This window comes from Pelodiscus sinensis, chromosome 1, assembly GCF_049634645.1.
Source record: "Pelodiscus sinensis isolate JC-2024 chromosome 1, ASM4963464v1, whole genome shotgun sequence".
NCBI classification, from domain to species: Eukaryota; Metazoa; Chordata; order Testudines; family Trionychidae; genus Pelodiscus; species Pelodiscus sinensis.
The window spans coordinates 294084145-294106795 of NC_134711.1; the positions used below are offsets into that span (position 1 = coordinate 294084145).

Genomic DNA, 22651 nt, shown 5'->3' on the forward strand with positions numbered 1-22651 from the left:
CCATCTGTATATCATATTCATTTGTCTCATACATGTTCTGAAATGAAAACATGATGGAATGTGTTGCACACTGACAGAATTCAGGCACTTTCTAACATGTAAATGCTCTTGTGTGCTTAATGTACTTATTCCATTACAGCAATATCACAGGGAGATTTTTTAAAAATTTAAATATATTTGCAATGCATAAACCATGGCAGGCCTTACGTTTGGAAAGACCTTGATGACCTGTGACTTCATGCAATGCTGCTTCTCTCAATAGGAAATTTCAGGAACACATCTGTGACCTTAAACTGAAATAAAAATTTTAGGACAAAATTAAATGTCTCAAAAAATCACACACAGGAAAGTCTCAGAGCAGCAGTTGTAACAGTCTGTAAATTAAAAAAAAAATTAAAAAACAACAATGCTCCTGTAGCACCTTAGAGACTAATAAAAATATATAAATGGTATCATGAGCTTTCATAGGCACAGCCCGCTTCTTCATATGACAAATGTTTACTATTGTAATTAATATTCCACTTGTTCCAGTTAGGGAAGACATGGAGGGTACATTTAGAACAAACAAAGGAAAAAAAGTGTGTTTTTTTTAATTCAGCTTGCAAAGATCATGTGTGGCATTTATGATTGTAAGAGGTCATGGAATCCAAGGTTAAAAAGGAATTTTAAACCGAGCTAAAGAGCTGCAATTATTGCTGTTCGTGCTAAGATAAAGCTGATCAAAACTGAAGCTTCCAGGTGAGAAAGTCACAAGGGTAAAAGAAGGAATTTATTTTTCTCAATCATTCATCATTGCACAATTAGCTACTTGTACTATGGGATTGTTTTCGGTGCATCAGTTATTTGGCCTCACAGGAAAGAAAGTACTGAACTTCCATCTAATCCATTTACTGAGTCATAATGGAATCACTTTCTGAAAATGATGCTCTTCTGCAACTGCAAATGATTGGGCTAGATACAGGGTTCACTGAATGAGATTCTTTTGGACTATATTATGTGGGAGCTTAGCTGAGATGTCAGAGTAATCCCTATCTCTGATTCTATCTTGATAGATGAAATCCTATTACAGGGGACCCCCTTTGTTGAGATTTTCTAACCATTCTATTTCTTTAGCTGTTATCAGATTGTCAAATCAAGTGAGCATTTCCACTACATGAATATACCTGTGGGTATGACTTCATTACAGTCTAACCCCTAAGTACACATGGTGGTGCAAACTCCACAGGTTGTTGCTGGTTGAACAAGTACCTAGTCAGACCCCATATTTGGGAGGTACCACAAAGGTGTATACTGCTTCCTGTGTGTCCCCGGGTGCGCAGCATTTGGGTGGCCCTGCCCCTGGGTGCGTGGCGCAAGGGCTGTGCCGGATCCGGGTGCGTGGCATATGGGCGGTGCCGGCTCCGGGCGTGCGGCACAGGGGCGACCCTGGCTGTGGGCGTGCAGCACAGAAGCAGCGCCGGCCCCAGGCACGCAGCACATGGGCAGTGCCGGCCCTGGGAGTACGGCATTTGGGAGGCCCCGCCCCCGGGTGCGCAGGGCAAGGGCAGTGCCAGCCCCAGGCATGCGGCATATGGGCAATGCTGGCCCCTGGGTGCACAGTATAGGGGTGGCATCGGCCCTGGGTGCACAGCACAGGAGTGGTGCCGGCCCCGGGCATGCAGCACATGGGCTGTTCCAGCCCCAGCGCACAGTGTATGGGCAGCCCCACCCCTGGGTGCACGGCACAGGAGCAGCGCCGGCGCCGGCCCTGGGAGTGCAGCGCATGGGTGGCGCCAGCACCGGGCGCACGCCGTATGGGTGGCCCCACCCCCGGTTGTGTGTGTGGCCTTGCCCCCGGGCACCCAGCAGCCCCAAAAGGTTGGGGACCACTGATCTATCTTCTAAATACTATAAATATTCAGAGCCACTTAATTCCCATTTATGTCCCGAGGCAAATAGGTAATGTTGTTTAAATAACATGAAACATACTAGAGCAGACTTATGTATCAGATAGGATAGCTTATATGAGAAGACAAGCCCTATATAAAATTTAAAATGTTGTGTTACAAAAAGGTTTTGTCACAGTGAACTTTTATAATAACGATTCATAATGAAGAGATGAAAAAGATAAGCTGTTTGACCTGTAGCCCAGTTCCAACCTAGAATATTAATTGTAAATGCCTTGTCTTTTAGAAGGAGCTGGCTGAAAACAAGTTTGAATTTATTTTTAATTTTACTGAAAATGAATGTTGAGTGTCTAGATTTGGCTGACAGTCTTGTCCCCTCCCCTTAGCTATTTTACAAGATTTTTACTTTGAACTTTCCATAAACTGTTGGTGGTATAATGTCTTTTTTTAAAATCTTTTCATCTGGTTTACACCATACCAACTCCTTCAAAACTGGCCTCACATATCTAGACTTTGGGGGCTTTGAGGTGTTGTCACAGATTTACCAGCTCTGAGGTATATAAAATACCAACTATTTAAAAAATAGCTGATATAAGTGGGACTCACTAAGGAGACCAGTTTGCATGGCTTCAAATCAGTACTTCACTTGATTTGACCAAAGACCTTGGAGGGATGTATTATAATGCAGGTGGAGAAAGCCAAGTTTGCAAAACATAAGAATAAAGGATAAGCCTGAGAAGCGTCATTTTCCAGGTCAACAAGTCACATGAGGGAAGACTGACATCCCAGAACCTCCAAAATTGATCATCTCAGGAAGAGGAAGTTACGACAGTAACAAACAGGCCACTTCAGCCTTTGGCCACTTCCCTCCTGGTATACAATGAGTCTTGCTAGCAACAAATGGTACCCAGCAGAATATGAATCTCTTGACAATCCCAACTCTAACTCATTGAGAATTCAAGAGAATCTGAGAGATGAAGTACTTGCAAAACTCTTTTAAGTACTCCTCCCCCCCTGCACTTCTGTTTTGGTTTTGCTCTTTGTTTTTATTAACAGGGAGACATCCCAGCCTTTTTTTGTCCTTTTTTATTATTAGGATGTGAAAGTGTGGTTGCCTACAAGCATGTATGTGAGCATGAAGTCCCCATAGGAAAGGCACAAGAGAGAAATGTGGTTTAGGTTTTGACAGTTCTAAATAATGTCTCATAAAAGTACTAATCACAGTGTGTTCTGTGTTAGATGTTTAAAAGCCTCGAGAGACTTGAGTTTGTCTTCTCTAACTTCTGGTACATAAAAAGCTATCAATTTTCAACTTATCAAGTGTATTCTTTTAAAGTCTGTATTATAAAATAGGAGGAAAGGTTCAACTAGCACCTAAGAATAAAATTCTAAGGAGATCGTATTATAATTGGCTTGAGGTTGTAGTGTAAAGATTAGATAATAATTTGGTTTCAGTATTTAGCTATTAACCATCCAAATTACAGATTTGATTGACTTTGGTCAAATTCCTTAGCTGGAATTTAAAACCAATAGCCAGCCAGCTTCTTAAAATTGTCTAAGGATAGATTGCTTTGGGCATTAATTTTATGATTTAACTAACTTGATAGTTGAACACCAATCAAATTTTGAGTCTAGTTCTTTTGACTTGATCTCAGTTTAATTTTGGTTTGAGAGTTCTAAAGCTTGGAGAGTTTAATATTATTAATAGCACCTTTGTTTCAGTGATATCACTTGATTTTATTTGTGTTTTAATAAAATGTACAAGAGATTCTAAGCCACAATTTTTTCTGGATCCAGTATTTGTGAGGATGGGGAAGGATATTATCCAGTCATTTAAAAAGCCTGCCTAGCTCCCCTCATTTATCTTTGGTTTTCAGATTTTACTCATTTTTAAATAAAGTCTGTCTCCTTTAGGGACCTCCTCAAAAAGCCATATAAGATTCTGAGTGCACCAGGCTGCATTAAGATGTTTATACTAGTGAATATATTTATACACAGACATGGTCACTGCTGGCTCCCTGTCAGCTCAGGGTGCTTATGGAGTGATTAAGTTCATTCTTGGGGCAGCTTAATGTATATGTCTGATATGGGCCATATTTGAAAGTTTGTATTAGCTAGGAGAGCCTGTAATAGTTAGGAAGTGTGCCAACCACATCCTTTTTAACCAAATCACACCTTCCATTTGGAGCTTCCCTATCTGAAGCACAGAAGTCATGTGCACATAAATCCCCTTGAGTGTTGAAGAATCACTGTAGCCCTCCTCATGCCTCCCTCAGGTCTCTTTTCAGGGAGAAGCCAATGTTGCATGGATACTTCAGGATTTCACTCTTAGAGCACAATGGCTGCCCTGCCATTGGACTGTTCAATAAAGAAACGCTGGTGCAGCGAGCCTTGAGAGCCTTACTTCATAAAAGATGAAACTGAAGAATGTCCCTCTCTCATAAACTTGAGGATAGGACTGGCCAAAAGGCAGTGAGGTTAACTGAATTGGAGGCAGTATTTTCTCCTTCAAAGCATTCACTGGGTAATCTCCTTTGCTTTTGATTGCTTCCCAGGTAGGTGCCAGACTGACAGCCTTGCAATTGGGAGTCTGCTGTGTATCCACAGCACAAGTCCAGTTGAGCCAATGGCAAGGAAGTTTCTCTATGTTGCTCCGCCAAATGCCTTGGCCCTGATCCTGAGAGATCCACCAGGAAGGAGTAACAAATGATTAAGACGCCATGTTCATTCTCTCTCTTTCCTGACAATGCCAGTGTGAGCTGCTGCCTGGCTATTAGAGCTGGCTGCTGCAGTTGATTTTTAATGAAAGCAGCTACCCAGTTCGAATAGAACTCAGAGACCTGCTAATTTCACTGATACTGCTGAGCAGCTAGCAACTAATAATAACTCTGTGAGCTGAATCTTGCTCACTCTACTCACTGATCTAATTGGGGCTCGTTGTGTGAGTGAGGTGAGCGGGATTCGGTGCTGTGTTGCTGCCAACTCAAGCCCTATTGGAAGAAGAGTGGTGTTAAACAGGCCAATTCTTGAGCTTCCATAAACTGATGGAGCTTTGTCGACTTCAGAGTGATGCTGATATACTAAAGTAGACCTTATACCCACTAAGTCACCCACTGGTCCATACTTCACATATTTTAATGGGAAAACAAACCCTGCACATAATAGCCAATGGTATGATTTTCATATGTCTCTTACATTTCCTCCCTGGGCACATTTCGCTCTTGAGAAAGGACCCCTTATTCTTTTTGAACAACAGCTTGAGTGACCTTGTACATGGAGGTTGAAGTGTTTCATCTCTTCTGAAATGGTTTATATGAAATTCCCAACCAACCACTGTAAAATCTCATGGGGTTATAGTAAGACCTTTATTAAGAAAAGAATTCATTCAACCCAAAGTAATGAATGTGTATTGAGTCTTAAATTTGACAAGAACTAATGTAGAAAAGTGCAATCTTGGTAATTGTGTTCAAGATTTATGTTTCTCTTCTCTAGCCTACTGATTTGTTTGTCTTTTACTGGATTTCAGCATGAGGCAAACCCACAGCCAAAGCTTAGCTGCTTGCTCAGCTGCTTTTCTAAAGTCTTCTTCATGGAGCCATGAACATGAACCTGGTGTTATTCACCAATTTCCCAACACTTGCCCCTTCTGTGGTATGAGGGAGATCTTGGTGCAGTGCACAGTTACACTAAGGGTGCAACTACGCAGCACCCTAAACTATTTTGAAATAGCTTATTTTGAAATTTGGTGCACAGTGCCAGATTTCAAAATAACACACTATTTCGAGCCATCGCTTATCCCTTGTGCCTGTTATTTCAAAAAATATTTTGAAATAATTGACAGCTTGTGTAGATGCATGGTAATTATTTTGGAAAACCTCTGGTATCCCGAAATAGTCGTGCAGTGTAGACGTACCCTTAGTGTGCTAGGGCACAGCCACTATTCCTGCCCCACCCTCAAGTTCTAGCTGCATTTTTCCCTGCATCTCCTGATATTTGCACACCCCATCAGTGGGACCATGAAAATGCTAGACCTTTGCATCGACCTCCTGGTGTTGGCCATGGTGGTCATCTGCCACACCAGGAGAAGGATGCAGATGAGGAGTTGCTCAGCAAGTATAGGGCCTATTTTTGCTCCTCCCTTAGGTCATGGATACAGGCGAAGGTCTTCTGGGCCATGTCCACTGGCTTCCTGAATGCCTTTGAGGAACAATGGACACTGTCTGGGGTTCTCTGCTTGGTTTCCCTCTGGCTCTCTCGTTTTGACCCCTCATTCCAAGAAGCAATGGGCTTAAATTGAAGCAAGGGATATTAGCAGTCAGGGTGGTTAAGCACTGGAATAAAGGCCTAGTGAGGTTGTGGAATCCCCATCATTGGAGATATTTAAGAGTAGATTAGACAGACATCTGTCAGGGATGGTCTAGATCAGGGACAGGCAAAATATAGCCCAGGGGCTGGATCCAGTCCACCGAGTTGCAGGATCCAGCCCAAAGCCCAGCAGGCGCCTAAGCCAGATGTAGTATAAGTGGGACAGGCGCCCTGTCTGCCCTGCCCCTGCACAGTGCTTCCAGCATCTCTGAACACTGTGAGCCTGGGGGGAGGGAGAGCTTTTGCACACTGCTTCTGCCCCCAGCATAGTCTCACAGCTCCCATTGGCTGGTTTCTCACAGAACTGAAAGCAAACCTGCAAACAACATCCAAAATGCTCCTTAGACATCATGGTAGCACATGCTACCTTCCCACCGCTGAGCTTGCAATAGGGTAAAATATACACCCAAATCTACATGAGTTAAAACAGGCCTTTCTCCCTTCAAGAAGATCCGTGGATCAATGGGGGAACTTCAGAAGTCACTCCTGTGGATTTTTGGGGGCAGCCTACCATTAACCCATGTGCTTGTCTCCCATCCAATTGTACAGCACTGAAAGAGACAGCCTGTCATTTGCCATCTTCCCCAGGCATATGCCCAAAAGGGGCAGAAGACACAAAGGGAGTATTAGTGTGGGTTACGCCGAGTGTAAGGCCAGGGAGAAGTATGCAGAAGAAGCATGTGTCTGTGCGGGGAAAAGTATGTGATTGTTTAATTGAAGACTGTATTGTAATCCATATGTGTGAGGGGGGGTTGAATTAAAGCTGCACATGCAGCTGAGGCTGAATAGAAATCCAAAATGCCTTCATTGGTGAGGGCATCATAAACATAAAATAGGGCCAGCTAAGCTTAGACAAATTCGTTTTATATTGGGGGGTAAAAGCCAGAAGTCTACATGACATTAATTTTAATTTAGTATTTTGTGCTAATTTTCCAATTTTCATCTGCTCTGGTTCCACATAAATTGTATCTAAATGACTTTCCCATTTTAATAGTCATTTTAATGGTTTATTTTATTAATAGACAGCAATATACTTTGGAAGTTTGTCTTTTAACATGTCCTAATTTATATAGTGTACACACTGCATAGTATGTACAGGCAGTCCCCGGGTTACGTACAAGATAGGGACTGTAGGTTTGTTCTTAAGTTGAATCTGTATGTAAGTCGGAACTGGCATCCAGATTCAGCAGCTGCTGAAACTGACCAGCGGCTGACTACAGGAAGCCCGAGGCAGAGTTGCTCTGCCCCGGGCTTCCTGGAATCAGCCGCTGATCAGTTTCAACAGGCTGAATCTGGACGCCAGTTCCGACTTACATACAGATTCAACTTAAGAACCCCAGGCGTCCCCAAGTCAGCTGCTGCTGAAACTGATCAGCGGCTGATTCCAGGAAGCCTGGGGCTCTGCCTCGGGCTTCCTGTAGTCAGCCGCTGGTCAATTTCAGCAGCGGCTGACTTGGGGACGCCTGGGGCAGAGCAGCTGGGGTGCTGCTGGGTTGCTCCAATAGCGCCGCTCCTCAGCGCTACTGGACCAACCCAGCAGCACCCAAGCTGCTCTGCCCCAGGCGTCCTGATTCAGCCGCTGCTGAAACTGACCAGCAGTGGCTGAATCAGGACGCCTGGGGCAGAGCAGCTGGGGTGCTGCCGGGTTGGTCCAGTAGTGCCGAGAGCGGCGCTGCGGGACCAACCAGCAGTGCCCCAGCTGCTCTACCACAGGCGTCCTGAGAAAAGCCTGGTCTGCTGGGGAGAGGGGGGCGCACTAGCTGCGCCCCCCCCCCCAGCAGACCAGGGAGACGCGGGCGGCGGGACCGAGACACACTGCGGTCCCACTGCCTGGGTCCTCCGCGTCTCCCTGGTCTGCTGGCCCCCTCCCCCACCAGACCAGGGAGACGCAGAGCAAAGCCGCAGAGGACCCGGGTGGCAGGACCGTGGCGCGTCTCGGCGGTCCCGCCGCCCGGGTGCTCCGCGGCTTTGTTCCGCGTTTCCCTGGTCTGCTGGGGGAGGGGGGGCCAGTGGACCAGGGAGACACGGAGCAGCTTTTCTCACCCCGGAGGACGCAGGCAGCAGGACGAGAAAAGCCCCATTCGTAAGTGCGGATCCGACATAAGTTGGATCCGCGTAACCCGGGGACTGCCTGTATTGTAAATTGGTCAAATTACAGAATTTTATATGATTGACTTATAAAATTAAACTACATTCCAACTGTTTGTTCAACCATCTCTAGCATTATGCAAAACAGCTATGTGCAAATAGTTGTAGAAAGATAGCAACATTTGTAAGCTACATGATTTAAACTGAATAATTTGACCAGCTGTGCGGATGATGATTTTTCTAGATATGAAAAACCATGGTTAAATGCTTTTTTGCAAGTAATTCTCTATTTGGAGATGTGTGCAAAATGCAGACTTTTCAAAACACAATATTTCCAGTGCTCTAAAAAGAAATGATCCTTACATAATTTTGAAATGTGTAGTCTCCTTTACAGAATAAGGCTTGTGTTTCTGAATATTTCAGTGAAACTTTTTTTGTTCTACATTTTAATGAAGTTAGAAAAGGGTTTGTCCAATCTTGAAAAATAAATGTAGGTATGTTCAGAGGAACCATATGTGAAAGATACAATAAACTGAAGGATATCATGTAAATTTAACCTCACAGATTGAGAACCAGTGCTGATCAATGTTGCTCTATTAATTTGTGTAAGTAGAGTTGTTTTTCACATTTTTCCTCATTATCTATAGGGTGGCAGGAGCCCTGATTTCATTGCATGTTGAATTCTAGCTGATCGATTTTTCCTAAGTATAACACAGTGGTAGGAGACACTTACATCCAGTAAGCCAGTTTAACATTCAGGCTTTTTTGCTCATTTACCGCTCCAGTGCTTGCTCATTGCAGGTTTGATCCTACCAAGTAATGAGCATTTTCTGAGAGGTACAAGATTCCCTCTGCTTATTTCACTCACTTCATAGAGAGCAGTGAGTACTGACCTCTTTGCCAGAGAAACAAAGCATCTCCCAGGATCAGGCCCTCTATCTGCAAGATCTCCTTTCTCAGTCTCTGAATTGCTTCATCAAGTTCTATGTTAGATTTACAGAGCCAAATGCTGCCCTCTATTACACCAGGTGCAACCCCATAGACTTTAGTGCTTGCATGGAACACAGGATAGAAATTTGGCACAAAGGCTGTATATTGCCTTCTGAATGTGACAAGCTTCTTATGATTTCTAATGTTCCAGTCAGAGCACCTATTTGTCTCTTCAATATCATTCCTCTGGTTCTATATCAGATTGGGAGGGTCTGTGGAAGATGAAATTAGTTATAAGTCCATCTTTGTTTAGCTTTGCCTTCTCTGTACTTTAAGCAGGGGGGTAGGGATATGTCTTTTAATTTTTAAATTTAGCTGGTAGTGTTCCTCCTCTGTTGCAATGATTCTGCAAAGATCCCTGCCAGCAAGTTGCACAATCCTTAGGACGACCATGCAGATCTTCAGAAACCATCATAAATGTCCTCATTTCCTCTCAGTCCCCCTCCCATTGGATTGGTGGACTGGACCACTGGTTTCTTTCATGAGGGGAATAAACCCAGTCCACAGCAGAAGAATTCAGAGAAAACTTGTAAGGAAAACCCCTAGAATTCCTTTCCCCATTTGCTATTTCTGCCTGAGGACACATCTAGCTCTGAGTAAAGATACTAACATGTGCCTCTGTGAATCTGTGTCAAGATGTTTGACCATTCACGTCCACTTATCTGTAGACAGGGTGAAGCCCAAAACTGGTAGCTTGGTACATCTGTAAATACCTATGCATGTTTATGACTCATGCATATACTGTAAACTAGTTAGGAAGCAACCAATCTCTATGCACTAATTACATATTAAACTTTTTGGTTCAGATAAAATCCTCATATTATAGATTCAGAATATTAGTGTTGGAAGAGACCTCAGGAGGTCATCTAATCCAAACCCCCTGCTCAGAGCAGGACCAATCCCAATTAAATCATCCCAGCTGGGGCTTTGACAATCCAGGACTTAAAAACCACTAGAGATGGAGATTCCATCATCTCCCTCGATAACCCATTCCAGTACTTCACCACCCTCCTAGTGCAACAGTTTTCCCTAATATCCATGCTGGATCTCCCCCACTGCAACTTGAGATCATTGCATAATGTTCTTGTCATCTGCCAACACTGTGAATAGTTTGGCTTCATTTTCTTTGGAACCCCCTTCAGGTAATTGAAGACTCCTATAAACTCACCTCTCCTCCTTACTCTTCTCTTCTGCAGACTAAATAAGCCCAGCTCCCTCTGCCTCTGTTAATCAGTCACATGCACCAGCCTTCTAATCTTTTTTTGTTGCCATCCACAGGACTCTCTCGAATTTGTTCACATCCTTTCTGTAGTGGGGGGTCCAAAAACTGGACAAGCACTCCATATGTGGCTTCTCCAGTGCTGAATAGAGAGAAATAATCACTTCCCTCGATCTGCTGGCAATGCTCCTACTAATGCAACACAAATATTCCATTAGCCTTCTTGGCAACTCTGTTGACTCATATCCAGCTTCTCATCCACTGTAACCCCCAGGTACATTTCTGCAAAACTGCCATTAGGGTATGTCTACACTGCAGAGATTTTTTTTAAAAAAACAGCCGTTTTTCTGAAAAAACTTCCCTTATCTCCACAGTGCAGTCATATTCTTTCGGAAGAAAAATCAAAAGAACATGGGTTTTTTTCGACATTGGTAAACCTCTTTCTATGAGGAAGAAACCTTTTTCCAAGAGAGCTCTTATGGAAAAAGGCATGTGTGGACGGGGAAGAGGGAGTTCTTTCAAAAGAAGAGGAAAAAGCACAGGTGCCCTGGTGGCCACTCGGTTCATAGTAATCCCAACTTAAATGCGAGAGAGCATCCATTCAGTGTGGACGCTATCTTTTGAAAAAGCAGATTGCTTTGTTTGCTGTATGGACGCTCTCTTTCAGAAGAAGTTTTTTCAGAAGATCTCTTCCAGAAAAGTTTCTTCCGAAAGAAGCCTGCAGTCTAGACATAGCCTTAGTCAGTCAGTCCCCAGCCTGCAGCAATGCATGAGATTCTTCTGTCTTAGGGGCAGGACTGTACACTTGTCCTTGTGGAACCTCATCAGATTTCTTTTGGCCCAATTCTCCAATGTGTCTAGGTCACTCTGAATCTTATCTCTACCCTCTAGTCTAGTGTATCTACCCCTCCCCCATGAACTTGCTGAGAGTGCAATCCAACCCAACATCCAGATCATTAATGAAGACTAGGGGCAGGACTGACCTCTGGTGTGTTTCATTTGATACCAGCTGCCAACTAGATTTTGAGTCATTGATCATTACTTATTGAGTCTGATATCTAGCTAGCTTTTTGGATCTCTTCATCTACTCTATTTGTCTCTAACTTGCTGTCAAGAATACTGTAGGAGACTGTATCAAAAGCTTTGCTAAAGTCAAATGGATCATGTCCACCTTTTTCCCCATATCCACAGAATAAGTTATTTCATCATAGAAGGCAATCAGGTTGGTCAGGAATGACTTGCCTTAGTGAATTCATGTTGATTGTTTCTGAGCACCTTCCTGTCGTCCAAATGGATTGATTCCTTGAGGACCTGCTCCATGATTTTTCTGGGGACTGAGGTGACTAGTTCCCCAGATTTTTTTCTTCTTCCTTTTTTTAAATATATCACAAGGTGAAATTATTTGCTGGAAACACAGAAAAACCCCCATAATTTAAACAATAACAATGACCAAAAGAAGGAAAGTTTTACTTAGGAAACTGTTTGTTTAAAGGTATGTCAGCAGCAAGGAGGGGAAAGATTACACTTTGTTTTTGTTCTTCCTTGTTCTTCCTGGATTGAAGAAGGAAGATGTTAGTGTCATATTCTCTAGAGATTTCTGAAAGTCTGAAGCCTCTTAATGCCCATCTAAGAGTTAAGAATAATACCATATGAAATAAAATGTTCAACATAATGTCAGAACTTTTATTCCTATAAACCGGTGGTTCTTAAACTGTGGACCCTGGACCACTAGTGGTCTGTGAACTCCTCACAAGTGTTCCTCAGCTTGAGCTAATTCTGCCCCACCCCGTCCCTCCCTTCTCCACCCTGTCCTCCCATAACAGGGAACATGCTGGTAGTCTGACTTGTCCTGTCAAGCTGCCTCAAAAGAGACAGAAAGCAGAGCCGTGCTGTGTTTCTCACTTCCCTCCTGCCCAGATCAGCTGGGGGAACAGCAGCATAATTAAGGGCTTTGCCCGCAGGGAGGAGAAAGTGTGAAGAAAGCTCAGACCTAGGACAGCAGCATAATTAAGGGCTTTCCCCATGGGGAGGGGAGGAAATGTCAAGAAATCCCAATCCCGTGACAGCAGCATAAATAAGGGCTTTCCCTACTGGGGGGGCGGGGGGGGGGGAAGGTGGGAAGGAATTTGAAGAAAGAGCAGAACAAGTGGCTCAACACTGAGTTGCTTGCCTCCCTCCCACCCAGATGGTTGGGGGAATGCCAACATAATGATGGGCTTTCCCTGCCACTCTCATTGGCTGGAGATGCAGCCAATGGGATCAGTGGGAGACCATATTGGAACCCACAAGGGTATGGAGCCAAGTAAGCAGCTCCCCCCATGTCCAGTCCCTGCACCCCAATCCCCCTCACTTCTCCATCCTCCCCTTACCCCACCACAAATACCCCACACTTCCAACTTGCTCCTATAGCAGGGCTGGGCAAAGATAATAATCTGGGGGCCAATGTGGCCACAAGAGCCTCAGCCAGCCCATTGCCTGCCCTGCCCCCACTTGGCAGTTGGGAAAGCCAGCTGCAGGGTCACATGTGTGTTTGTGTTTCTGAATGCCAAAAGCCTGGAGGGAGGGGTGACAGGCTCCTCATGCTGTCTCCGCCCCCAGTAGCTCCCATTGGCCAGTTTCGGTTAATAGCAGCTGCCTATTTGTAGGATAGTCAGCATGGAAAGTGCCCCTCTGTCCTAGTCTCTCTCCCCACTCCCCCCCCCCCCCCCCCACTTTACAGCATTCAGTGCAAAGCAGTAAACATGGCTCCTGCAGCTCCCCTGAGTAGATACAGGGGCTGGACTGCAGGGACCCTGACTAAGGAACCTGCTGGGCTGCTGGCTGGGAGCCAGGTAAGGTCTCCCAGCCAGAGTAAGCTCCTCCCTTCCCCAAACCTCTGCCCCCCCCCACCTCATGTAATCCAAACCTTCGGCCCCCCTGCTCCAGACCCCATAGACCTTCCCAGACACTGCATCTCCTCATATGCCCCATCTCATGTCACAACTCCCTCCCAGGCCCTGCACCCCAATCCACTGTCCCTGGTTACAGCTCAAGTCCCTGAACCCCCTCCTGCACTCCTGTTCCAGCTTACAATCTCCTCCTAGACCCTGCATCCTGTCCCGCACTCCTGTCCCAGGTCCCAATTCCCTCTCAGGCCCTGCACTCCCTCCTCCTACACCCCTCCACCTGGCCAGAATCCTCTCCTGCACCCATACCCTTCCCAGACTCTGCACCAATCACCTGTCCCAAGTCACAACCCAAACCTCTCCACCCTACCCCTGGTTACACTCCCCTCCCAGTCCCTGGACCTCCGCCTGATCCTACTCTGTTGCCCCAGGGCATGATCCTCTACTTAACCCAACCTCCATCCCAGATCGCCACACCTCCTCCATTAATAATGTAAGAATGCAGCTCTCAATTACTTACCAAATTCTTGGAGTGCTCCCCCCCCCATCAAAAATTATTGCCCACCCATGCTCTGCACCCTCCCTCCTGGCCAGACACTCTAACTCCAGCCTTCTCCTGTACCCTTCCTTGCTCCTGTACCCTCCCCACTGGCCAGACATCTACCCCAAGTCCCCTCGTGCACCCTCCCTTGCTCCTGCACTTCTGCCCTAGCCAGACACCTACCCTCACCCTGCTCTTGCATCCACCACTGCTCTTGAACCCTCCTTCTTGGCCACACACTGTACCCTCCTCTAGTTCTTGCTCCCTTCACCCTAGTTAGACACTCTACTCCCAGTCTGCTTCTGAACACTACCTCCCACCCAGACCTTGCATCCTGCACCCCAATACCTGTCCCACTCACTGGCAGCCCTGTCCCACACACTAACCCCCTCATTTTTGTCCCCACCCAAGAGCCTAAGAGGGTCCACAAAATCCATTACCTCTGGAACCCAGAAAAGTGAATCTGGCCTATGGGAAGCCCTAATCCTCAGTCCTCCCTGTCCCTTCCCCTTGCTCCATGGGGCTGGAGCACTGGAAGAGTGAGGTGTCTCAGTTGGGGGCCACACCAGTAAGGGTTGGGGTTTTTTGGAGGAGTTTTTTTTTTTTGCTTCACACTTGTGTGTGGTCCCCAACCCCAAAAAAGGTTCCCCACCCCTGACATAAATAAAGAAAAACATTGCAACCTTTTGTGTTGGACATAAATTAATATTTTACTTTATTTAAAATGAAGTTTGATAAACGAACATGAGAAAGTTGAAATGCTTAATCTGTTGAATAATTTATATTAGTCCATTCTCCCTAGCTGCAGCACTATCAAAATGGGTTGGGCGTAATTATGTAATTAACGTTGAGTTTCCATTAGCAACTGGTGGTCCGTGGAAAGCTTTGCATTTAGCCAGGTGGTCCACGGGTCATAAAGTTTGAGAACTACTGCTATAAATCATTCAGCTCATATCATTCCATAAGCATACCCATCTTTTCCGAACTCATGAGGCCAATTCATTTCTAACTCCTTCCAAATCAATGGAGTTTCACTAGGGATGAAGATACCCTGTTTATTTTTTATAGTGCTTAAGAGAGAGTTCTAAACTCACTCCCGGGCAAAAGAGGAGAAATAATGGTGTGTTTTAACAGTAAAAATTCAGGTAGCAGGTGTACAACTCAGCCATGATAAAAGGACATTCTTTTTCACTCTGTTAGTAATTAAAATATGGAACTCACTGCCCAGGAAGTCATCAAGGCCAAGAAGTTAAGATTCACAAAGGACTGGACATTTATTAGGACACCAGGAACATCAAGGCTACGTCTAGACTGGCCCCTTCTCCGGAAGAGGCATGCAAAGCAGGCAAGTCAGAATAGGGAAATCCGCGGGGGATTTAAATATCCCCCGCGGGATTTAAATAAACATGGCCGCCGCTTTTTTTCCGGCTTGGGGAAAAGCCGGAAAAGAGCATCTAGACTGGCGCGATCCTCCGGAATAAAGCCCTTTTCCGGAGGATCTCTTATTCCTACTTGCTAGACGTAGCCCCAGAGTTATTGACACTCCACTTTGGGATATTTCTGTCTGTTTGTAAGTAGCACAATAACTTGGGGATACCACACCCAATCAATCACAGAATGTCAGGGAGCACTCTAGTCATCTGTAGGCAGAACTCTATTTGTTTCCATGATAATTGATGCACCAAAAAAGTCTGATTCTCAGGAAGTCAGGATACGGATTGCTTGGTGCTGCAGGCAGAGGAATCTCTCCTCCCCGCCCACCTCCCTGCCTCCTCCTGCAACTGCCTACACATACTGCTACAGCATCTTAATTCACTTTGTAGGGAGGTTGTATGTGGGCTGTAGTCTAAGAGAAGTAAGGGAGCCGTAGGAGGATTTTTAGGGAAAGTGGCAAGGACCTAGAAAGTGGGGAGAACACAGTGGCAAGAGAAAAAATGAGGACATGGGGAGGGAAGAATTGATGTGGCTGTGTGGGATAAGGGAAGGCAGCAGAGACTACAAGAATGAGACAGTGGTAGTTGGGGAAGCAGGAATGAAAGAGGAAAGGAAGATAGAGACAGTGAAACAGGGAACCAGAGCAGAGACGGGGAGAAATGAGATGGATGGAGGAAGCAGGAACCTTGTGGGCCAAATGGAAGTTGTAGGAGAGGAGGGGAGAAAGCAGGAGCCCAGGACAGGGAGTGGTAGGGATCTAGGGTGAGTAAGCAGAAGCCTTTGGTGGGCAGGTGTGGCGGTGGAGGAGCAATGTGTACATAGATAACAGGAACCCAGAGAGGAGAGGGTGCATGAAGGTAGAAAGCAGGAACTTGAGGGGAATACTGATGGGAAGGAGAAACCAAGAATAGGGTGAGAAATGGAGGGTGTAATGGAGCAGGGACTGATTATAACAAACCCTAGGTTTACCAGCTCATCCACCATGTGGAGGGAAGAAGAAATGATTTCCAGCCAGGAGCTGGAGGGTGGAGGTACCTCTTGGTCATGTGCAAAGGAAATGGCAGGCAGATTTACTAATTATTGGAACATAAAGGACCAAGCAGTGCAGGGTATGGGGGCTGTCTGTAGCCCTTGTATTATCACCATTCCTTGTCCCCAGTCCAGTTTCTTGCTAACTCTCCCTTAATAAAATGTGGGAAAGAGGGAAATCTCTCTCCTGTCACACACCCATAACAAAAGCAGCAGATATTCTGCTCTCTCTTACTGGGTGTAGAGAGCTGCCTATAAAAGCAACAAAGTGTGCCACCCTCTGGTCATAATTATTTATCACAAAAATGGTGTGGAAAAATTAGATCTCTTTTGTCAAAACTTAAGCTACTAAGATCTTGTCTACATGAACAATTAGTTTGCGGCAAGCTGGGGTGTGACTAACCCATATTTGTCTGCTTCCATTTCAAAGAGGACTAGCTCAAAGTGCACTAGCAAACTGTTAATGCATACCCTCAGGGTCCATGCAACAAGTTTCACTGTCACTGAAGACGGGGATGAGACCTACTGTGGGCACAGATTGTCCCACATCTGTCTACTGTTAATTCTTACATCTCCCTCTGAGACATTGGGTGTGTCTAGACTACACCTTTCTGTTGACAGAGAGATGTAGATTAGGCACATCGAAATTGCTAATGAAGCAGGGATTTAAATATCCTGCGCTTCATTAGCATAAACACGATCACCGCTTTTTTCCAAAATGGAGTTTTTTCAAAAAAAACCTGGCAGTCTAGATGCGGATCTGTCGAAAATAAACCCTTTTTCGACAGATCCTGTAAACCTCATTTTTTGAGGAATACAGAATCTGTCGAAAAAGGGTTTATTTTCAACAGATCCGTGTCTAGACTGACGGTTTTTTCGAAAAAAACTCCGTTTAAAAAAATGGTGGCCATGTTTATGCTAATGAAGCGTGAGATATTTAAATGCCTGCTTCATTAGCAATTTCGACATGTTTGATTTGCATCCCTCTGTTGACAGAGGGATGCAGTCTAGACATAGCCATCATGTCCTGGCCAAAGGCAGAATGCTGTATTATATAGCTCTCTGGCCCAGCCTGACAATTACTATGTCCCTTAAATGGAAAACATTAGAAAAGAAGATACACAAAACAAGGGTATATATGCAGCTTAATTTCTAATTATCCTCATGCCACTTATATAGGATTATGTTAAATTACTTGTTGTTTATTCAATAGGATTTGAGACACACAGTATTATACTGGGTTTTTCCTCTCTTTGAGAGGATTTTCTCCATATCACTGTCAAATGACCCAGGTTCCCCCTGTTATCCTCTGGTTTATTATGACTCACTATTCTCAAGGCCCTTAGGAAAAAAAATCCTCCTTCTGCCTGAGCTAGATTGGATAAGGCTCCCTTAGGAGCCCATCAGTGTTCCTCCTGAAGAGGATGGAGAGGTTGTAACATAAGGGGCTTGCTACGGCTCAGAGGCTGAGTTCTATGTGAACTACACAAGCTCTCGCAGAAAGAGAACACAAGTCCCTTGCCACCCAGTCTCTTTAGCCACTTAACAGTTCAGTTTTTCTACTTGAACTTCGTGGGGGTATTTTATTTATCATGTAACCTTACATTTTACATCCTGTTGTGTTAATACTTTCTTTTGGACACAAAGGGTACTCAGCTAATTGTTGACTGACAGAAGGAACCAGCTGTTGCCATGGTCTCACATGGGCAACAGAGGCAATGTAATGCTTTGTGATGTTTGAGATATTAGAGTTGCTTTGTGATGATAATGATTGGCTATTTGTTTTAGTTTAGAATGTGTGAAGAATTAAACCAAAACATTAACCATTATTTTAGGGGGTGGGAGGTTGTTTTTACATGTTTCAAAGATCATAGACAACATATGACTGTTGCTTTGCCTTTTTAATTCCTAACTCCAGCTTACAAGTCATATTCAGGAATTGATGGTTGGCAAAAGTACTCGCTAGACACTGTGGTGTCCAACATGTTAGCTAATAGCCACATGTAGCAATCTGGCCAGTTGAGTGTGGCTAGTTCGCTATAGTCATGGGATAACAGGGATGGTCCTTTCATGGATTGATATTAGTTAAAAGACAGGAAACACAGAGTAGGAATAAATGGTAAATTTTCAGAATGGAGAGAGGTAACAAGTGGTGTCCCCTGCAAGGGTTTGTACTGGAACCAATCCTGTTCAACTTATTTATAAATGATCTGGAGAAAGGTGCAAACATTAAGGTGACAAAATTTGCAGATGATACCAAACTGCTCAAGATAGTTTAGAACAAAGACTGTGAAAAGCTTCAAAAAGATCTCACAAATCTAAGTGATTGGACAACAAAATAATAAATGGAATTTAATATTGATAAATGTAAAGTAATGCATGTTGGAAAAAATAATCCCAACTACACATACAATATGATGGGGACTAATTTAGCTATCACTACTCGAGAGAGATCTTGGAGTCACTGAGGATAGTTCCCTGAAAACATCCACTCAATGTGCAGTGGCAGTCAAAAAAGCAAACAATGTTAGGAATCATTTAAAAAGGGATAGAGAATAAGACAGAGAATAACTTATTACCTCTATATAAAACCATGGTATGCCCACATCCTGAAAACTGCATACAGATATGGTTGCCTCATCTCAAAAAGGATATATTGGTATTGGAAAAGGTTCAGAAAAGGGCAATAAAAATTATTAGGAGTTTGGAACGGGTCGCATATGAAGAGAGATTAAAAAGACTTTAGACGTTTCAGTTTAGAAAAGAGGAGACTAAGAGGGATATGATAGAGGTCTATAAAAACATGACTGGAGTGAAAAAAGTGAATAAGGAAATGTCATTTACTTGTTCCCATAACATAAAAACTAGGGGCCGCTAATTTAAATTAATAGGTTGCAAGTTTAAAAAAAACAAAAGGATGTTTTTGTTCACACAGTGCCTGGTCGGCCTGTGGAATTCCTTGCCAAAGGAAGTTGTGAAGACAGTGGCCATGTCTACACTAGCATGATTTTGCGCAAATACTTTTAACGGAAGAGTTTTTCCATTAAAAGTATTTGCACAAGAGAACATTTACACTGGCATGTGCTTTTGCGCAAAAGATGTGCTTTTGCGCAAAAGCATCCATGTCAGTGTAGATGCTACCTTGCGCAAGAAAGCTCCAGTCGCCATTTTAGTCATCGGGCTATCTTGCGCAAGAAAAGTAACATTGGCTATCTACACTGGCCTCTTGTGCAAGAGGGCTTATCCCTGAGCAGGAGCGTCAAAGTATTTGCTCAAGAAGCACTGATTTTGTACATTGGAAAGTCAGTGTTCTTGTGCAAATACTCGCGGCCAGTATAGACAGGTGGCAAGATTTTGTGCAAAAGTAGTTGCTTTTGCGCAAAATCCTGCCAATGTAGACACAGCCAACGATTCTAACAGGACTCAAAAAAGAACTAGATAACTCAATGGAGGTTAGGTCCATCAGTGGCTATTAGCCAGGATGGGTAGGAATGGTGTCCCTCGCCTCTGTTTGTCAGAGGATGACAGGAGAGAGATCACATGATGATTACCTGTTCTGTTCACTCCCTCTGGGGCATCTGGCATTGGCCACTGTTGGAAGACAGGATACTGGGTTAGATACCTTTGGTCTGACCCAGTATGACTGTTCTTATGTTCTTATGCTCTACATTCACTATAGTGGCTTCAGAAATGGTTGGACACCACGGCAGAATATGTTCCTTTAATAGTGACAAAGCTGAATCACATACAGATACCACAGATTTTAGCAAGTTCACATCTGGATCTGAACTGTGAAAATTAGGTCCATCTTAGGCTTGATAGACTATGCTGGGAAAGAGCAAAATATAGTTGATATAGTACCAGACTCAATAGGAGAACACCCGACTGCTTGGCTTGATCACTACCACTTTGTTTCTCTATTCCCTATTCTGCCCTTTGTGTTGTGTTATAACACAAGCTTTTCTGGGCAGACACAGTCTCTTACTCTTTGTCTGTACAGCACCTCTAAATGCTACTGTAACACATATCTAAATAATAGTAATAATAAGCTGAATTGTATGCCAGAAATGCTTAGCTGATGCACACTCTCTTTTTTTAATTGCAGAGACAAAGCATTAGAATGGCATAAAATATGGCCCAGTTCTATTACAAAAGAAGTGTCAATGCCCCTTACAGAGATCGCATCCCTCTTCGGATAGTTCGAGCAGAGTCTGAGCTCTCCCCTGCTGAGAAAGCCTACTTGATTGCTGTGGAGAAAGGAGATTATGCCAGTGTGAAGAAAGCTCTGGAGGAAGCCGAAATTTATTTCAAGATCAATATTAATTGCATTGATCCTCTTGGAAGAACAGCTCTGCTCATTGCAATTGAAAATGAGAACCTAGAGCTCATTGAGTTGCTCTTAAGCTTTAATGTATATGTTGGAGATGCTCTGCTGCATGCAATACGAAAGGAGGTCGTTGGAGCTGTGGAACTTTTATTAAATCACAAAAAGCCTAGTGGGGAGAAACAGGTATGTGCAAAATTCCCTCTTGCTCTGGTTTGCATGCAAGTTTCTATAGGTGTAAGGCAAGAATGGTCAAATGGGTGCCAAGATCAGGAAAGAAAATGACTATTTCAAATTCAACATGGGCTGTTCCCAATGTGATCTACATAGTTTTCATGTTGATTTGAGTACCTCTATTCTTACTGTTGGGTAGTCTGTTCAAGAAGATAATCTAATTCATGCTAATACGCAGAGGAATAAAAAACAAGTGCTTCTCAGGGGTAAGTGAATGGCTTTGGAGAAACTATGCAGTTTGAAACTCGGCATATCCTTTGAACATTAATTCCTAGTCAGACAATTCTGCTGTTTCATTAGAACATAAGAACATAAGAATGGCCATACTGGGTCAGACCAAAGGTCCATCCAGCCCAGTACCCCATCTGCCAACAGTGGCCAATGCCAGGTGTCCCAGAGGGAGTGAATTGAAGAGGTAATGATCAAGCGATCTCTCTCCTGCCATCCATCTCCACCCTCTGACAAACAGAGGCTAGAGACACCATTCCTTACTGATATTGGCTAATAGCCATTTATGGACTTAACCTCCATGAATTTATCTAGTTCTCTTTTAAACCCTGTTATAGTCCAAGCCTTCACAACCTCCTCAGGCAAGGAGTTCCACAGATTGACTATGTGCTGTGTGAAGAAGAACTTTCTTTTATTTGTTTTAAACCTGCTGCCCATTAGTTTCATTTGGTGGCCCCTAGTCCTTATATTATAGGAACAAGTAAATAACTTTTCCTTATTCACTTTCTCCACCACCACTCATGATTTTATAGACCTCTATCATAATCCCCCTCAGTCTCCTCTTTTCTAAGCTGAAAAGTCCCAGTCTCTTTAGCCTCTCTTCATATGGGACCCATTCCAAACCCCTAATCATTTTAGTTGCCCTTCTCTGAAGAAATGAAGAAATGGTTCCTGGATATATTAGGGCAAAATCCTGATTCATGTGGTATTGCAATAGGAATAGAACACTGGCTTTGTCTACACTACCAGGTTATTTCAATATAAGTTACTTTGAAATAATAACTCGTAAAATAACTATTTTGACATAAGCTTATTCCTTTTCACAAGCAGGAGTTATTATTTTGAAATAACAGGCTTGCTAGTGTGGATGCTCCACTTGTTATTTCAAAGTGAGAAGAGTTATTTTGAAATAACTCCCTAGTGTAGACATGCCCTGGAGGTGACATCTTAGTCCCATTGATGTCAATGGCAAAACTCCCACTGATTTTAATGGAGTCAGGATTTCACCCTTGATGTGGAGACCATCTACAACTTCAGTGACAATGAAGCATGGGCAGCATTACCCCCAGTCTCCATGATTGGAACCTCAGCCTTATTGTGTGCATAGCAAATAGGTCCCCAACTTGCTCTCATAGGAGCTAAGGTGCAACCTATTTTTTTTCTTCCTATCATCCCTTATAAGATGCACCATTATATAGAAAATCCTTTTTTTTTTTTTTTTAGTAAACTGAAGAAGGCTTCCAGGTGTGTCTCCTGATTGCACTAAGCCATCTTCTATTAGGTGGCCAACATCCTCCACACCTGACCAATTGTAAAGGCCTATTGAGGTAGGGTAGGATGTAAATTAGAATTTGTCAGATTCCTAGGGATCCTCTGGGATGAAAATTACTATATAAAAAATGTAAGATTCTATTCTATTCTTGTCTA

At 43.9% G+C, this 22651-nt stretch overlaps 1 protein-coding gene across 3 annotated transcripts in view; it reads left to right on the plus strand.

Moving 5' to 3' along the window:
* Positions 1-22651, plus strand: part of TRPC4 (transient receptor potential cation channel subfamily C member 4) — a 235662-nt gene that overhangs the window by 64938 nt on the left and 148073 nt on the right. For all 3 annotated transcript variants that reach the window (XM_075919125.1, XM_075919124.1, XM_006124925.4), the window contains one exon: positions 20543-20947. In XM_075919125.1, the coding sequence (XP_075775240.1) occupies positions 20570-20947 (378 nt within the window). In that variant the 5' untranslated portion in view covers positions 20543-20569. The remainder of the gene's footprint in view (positions 1-20542; positions 20948-22651) is intronic.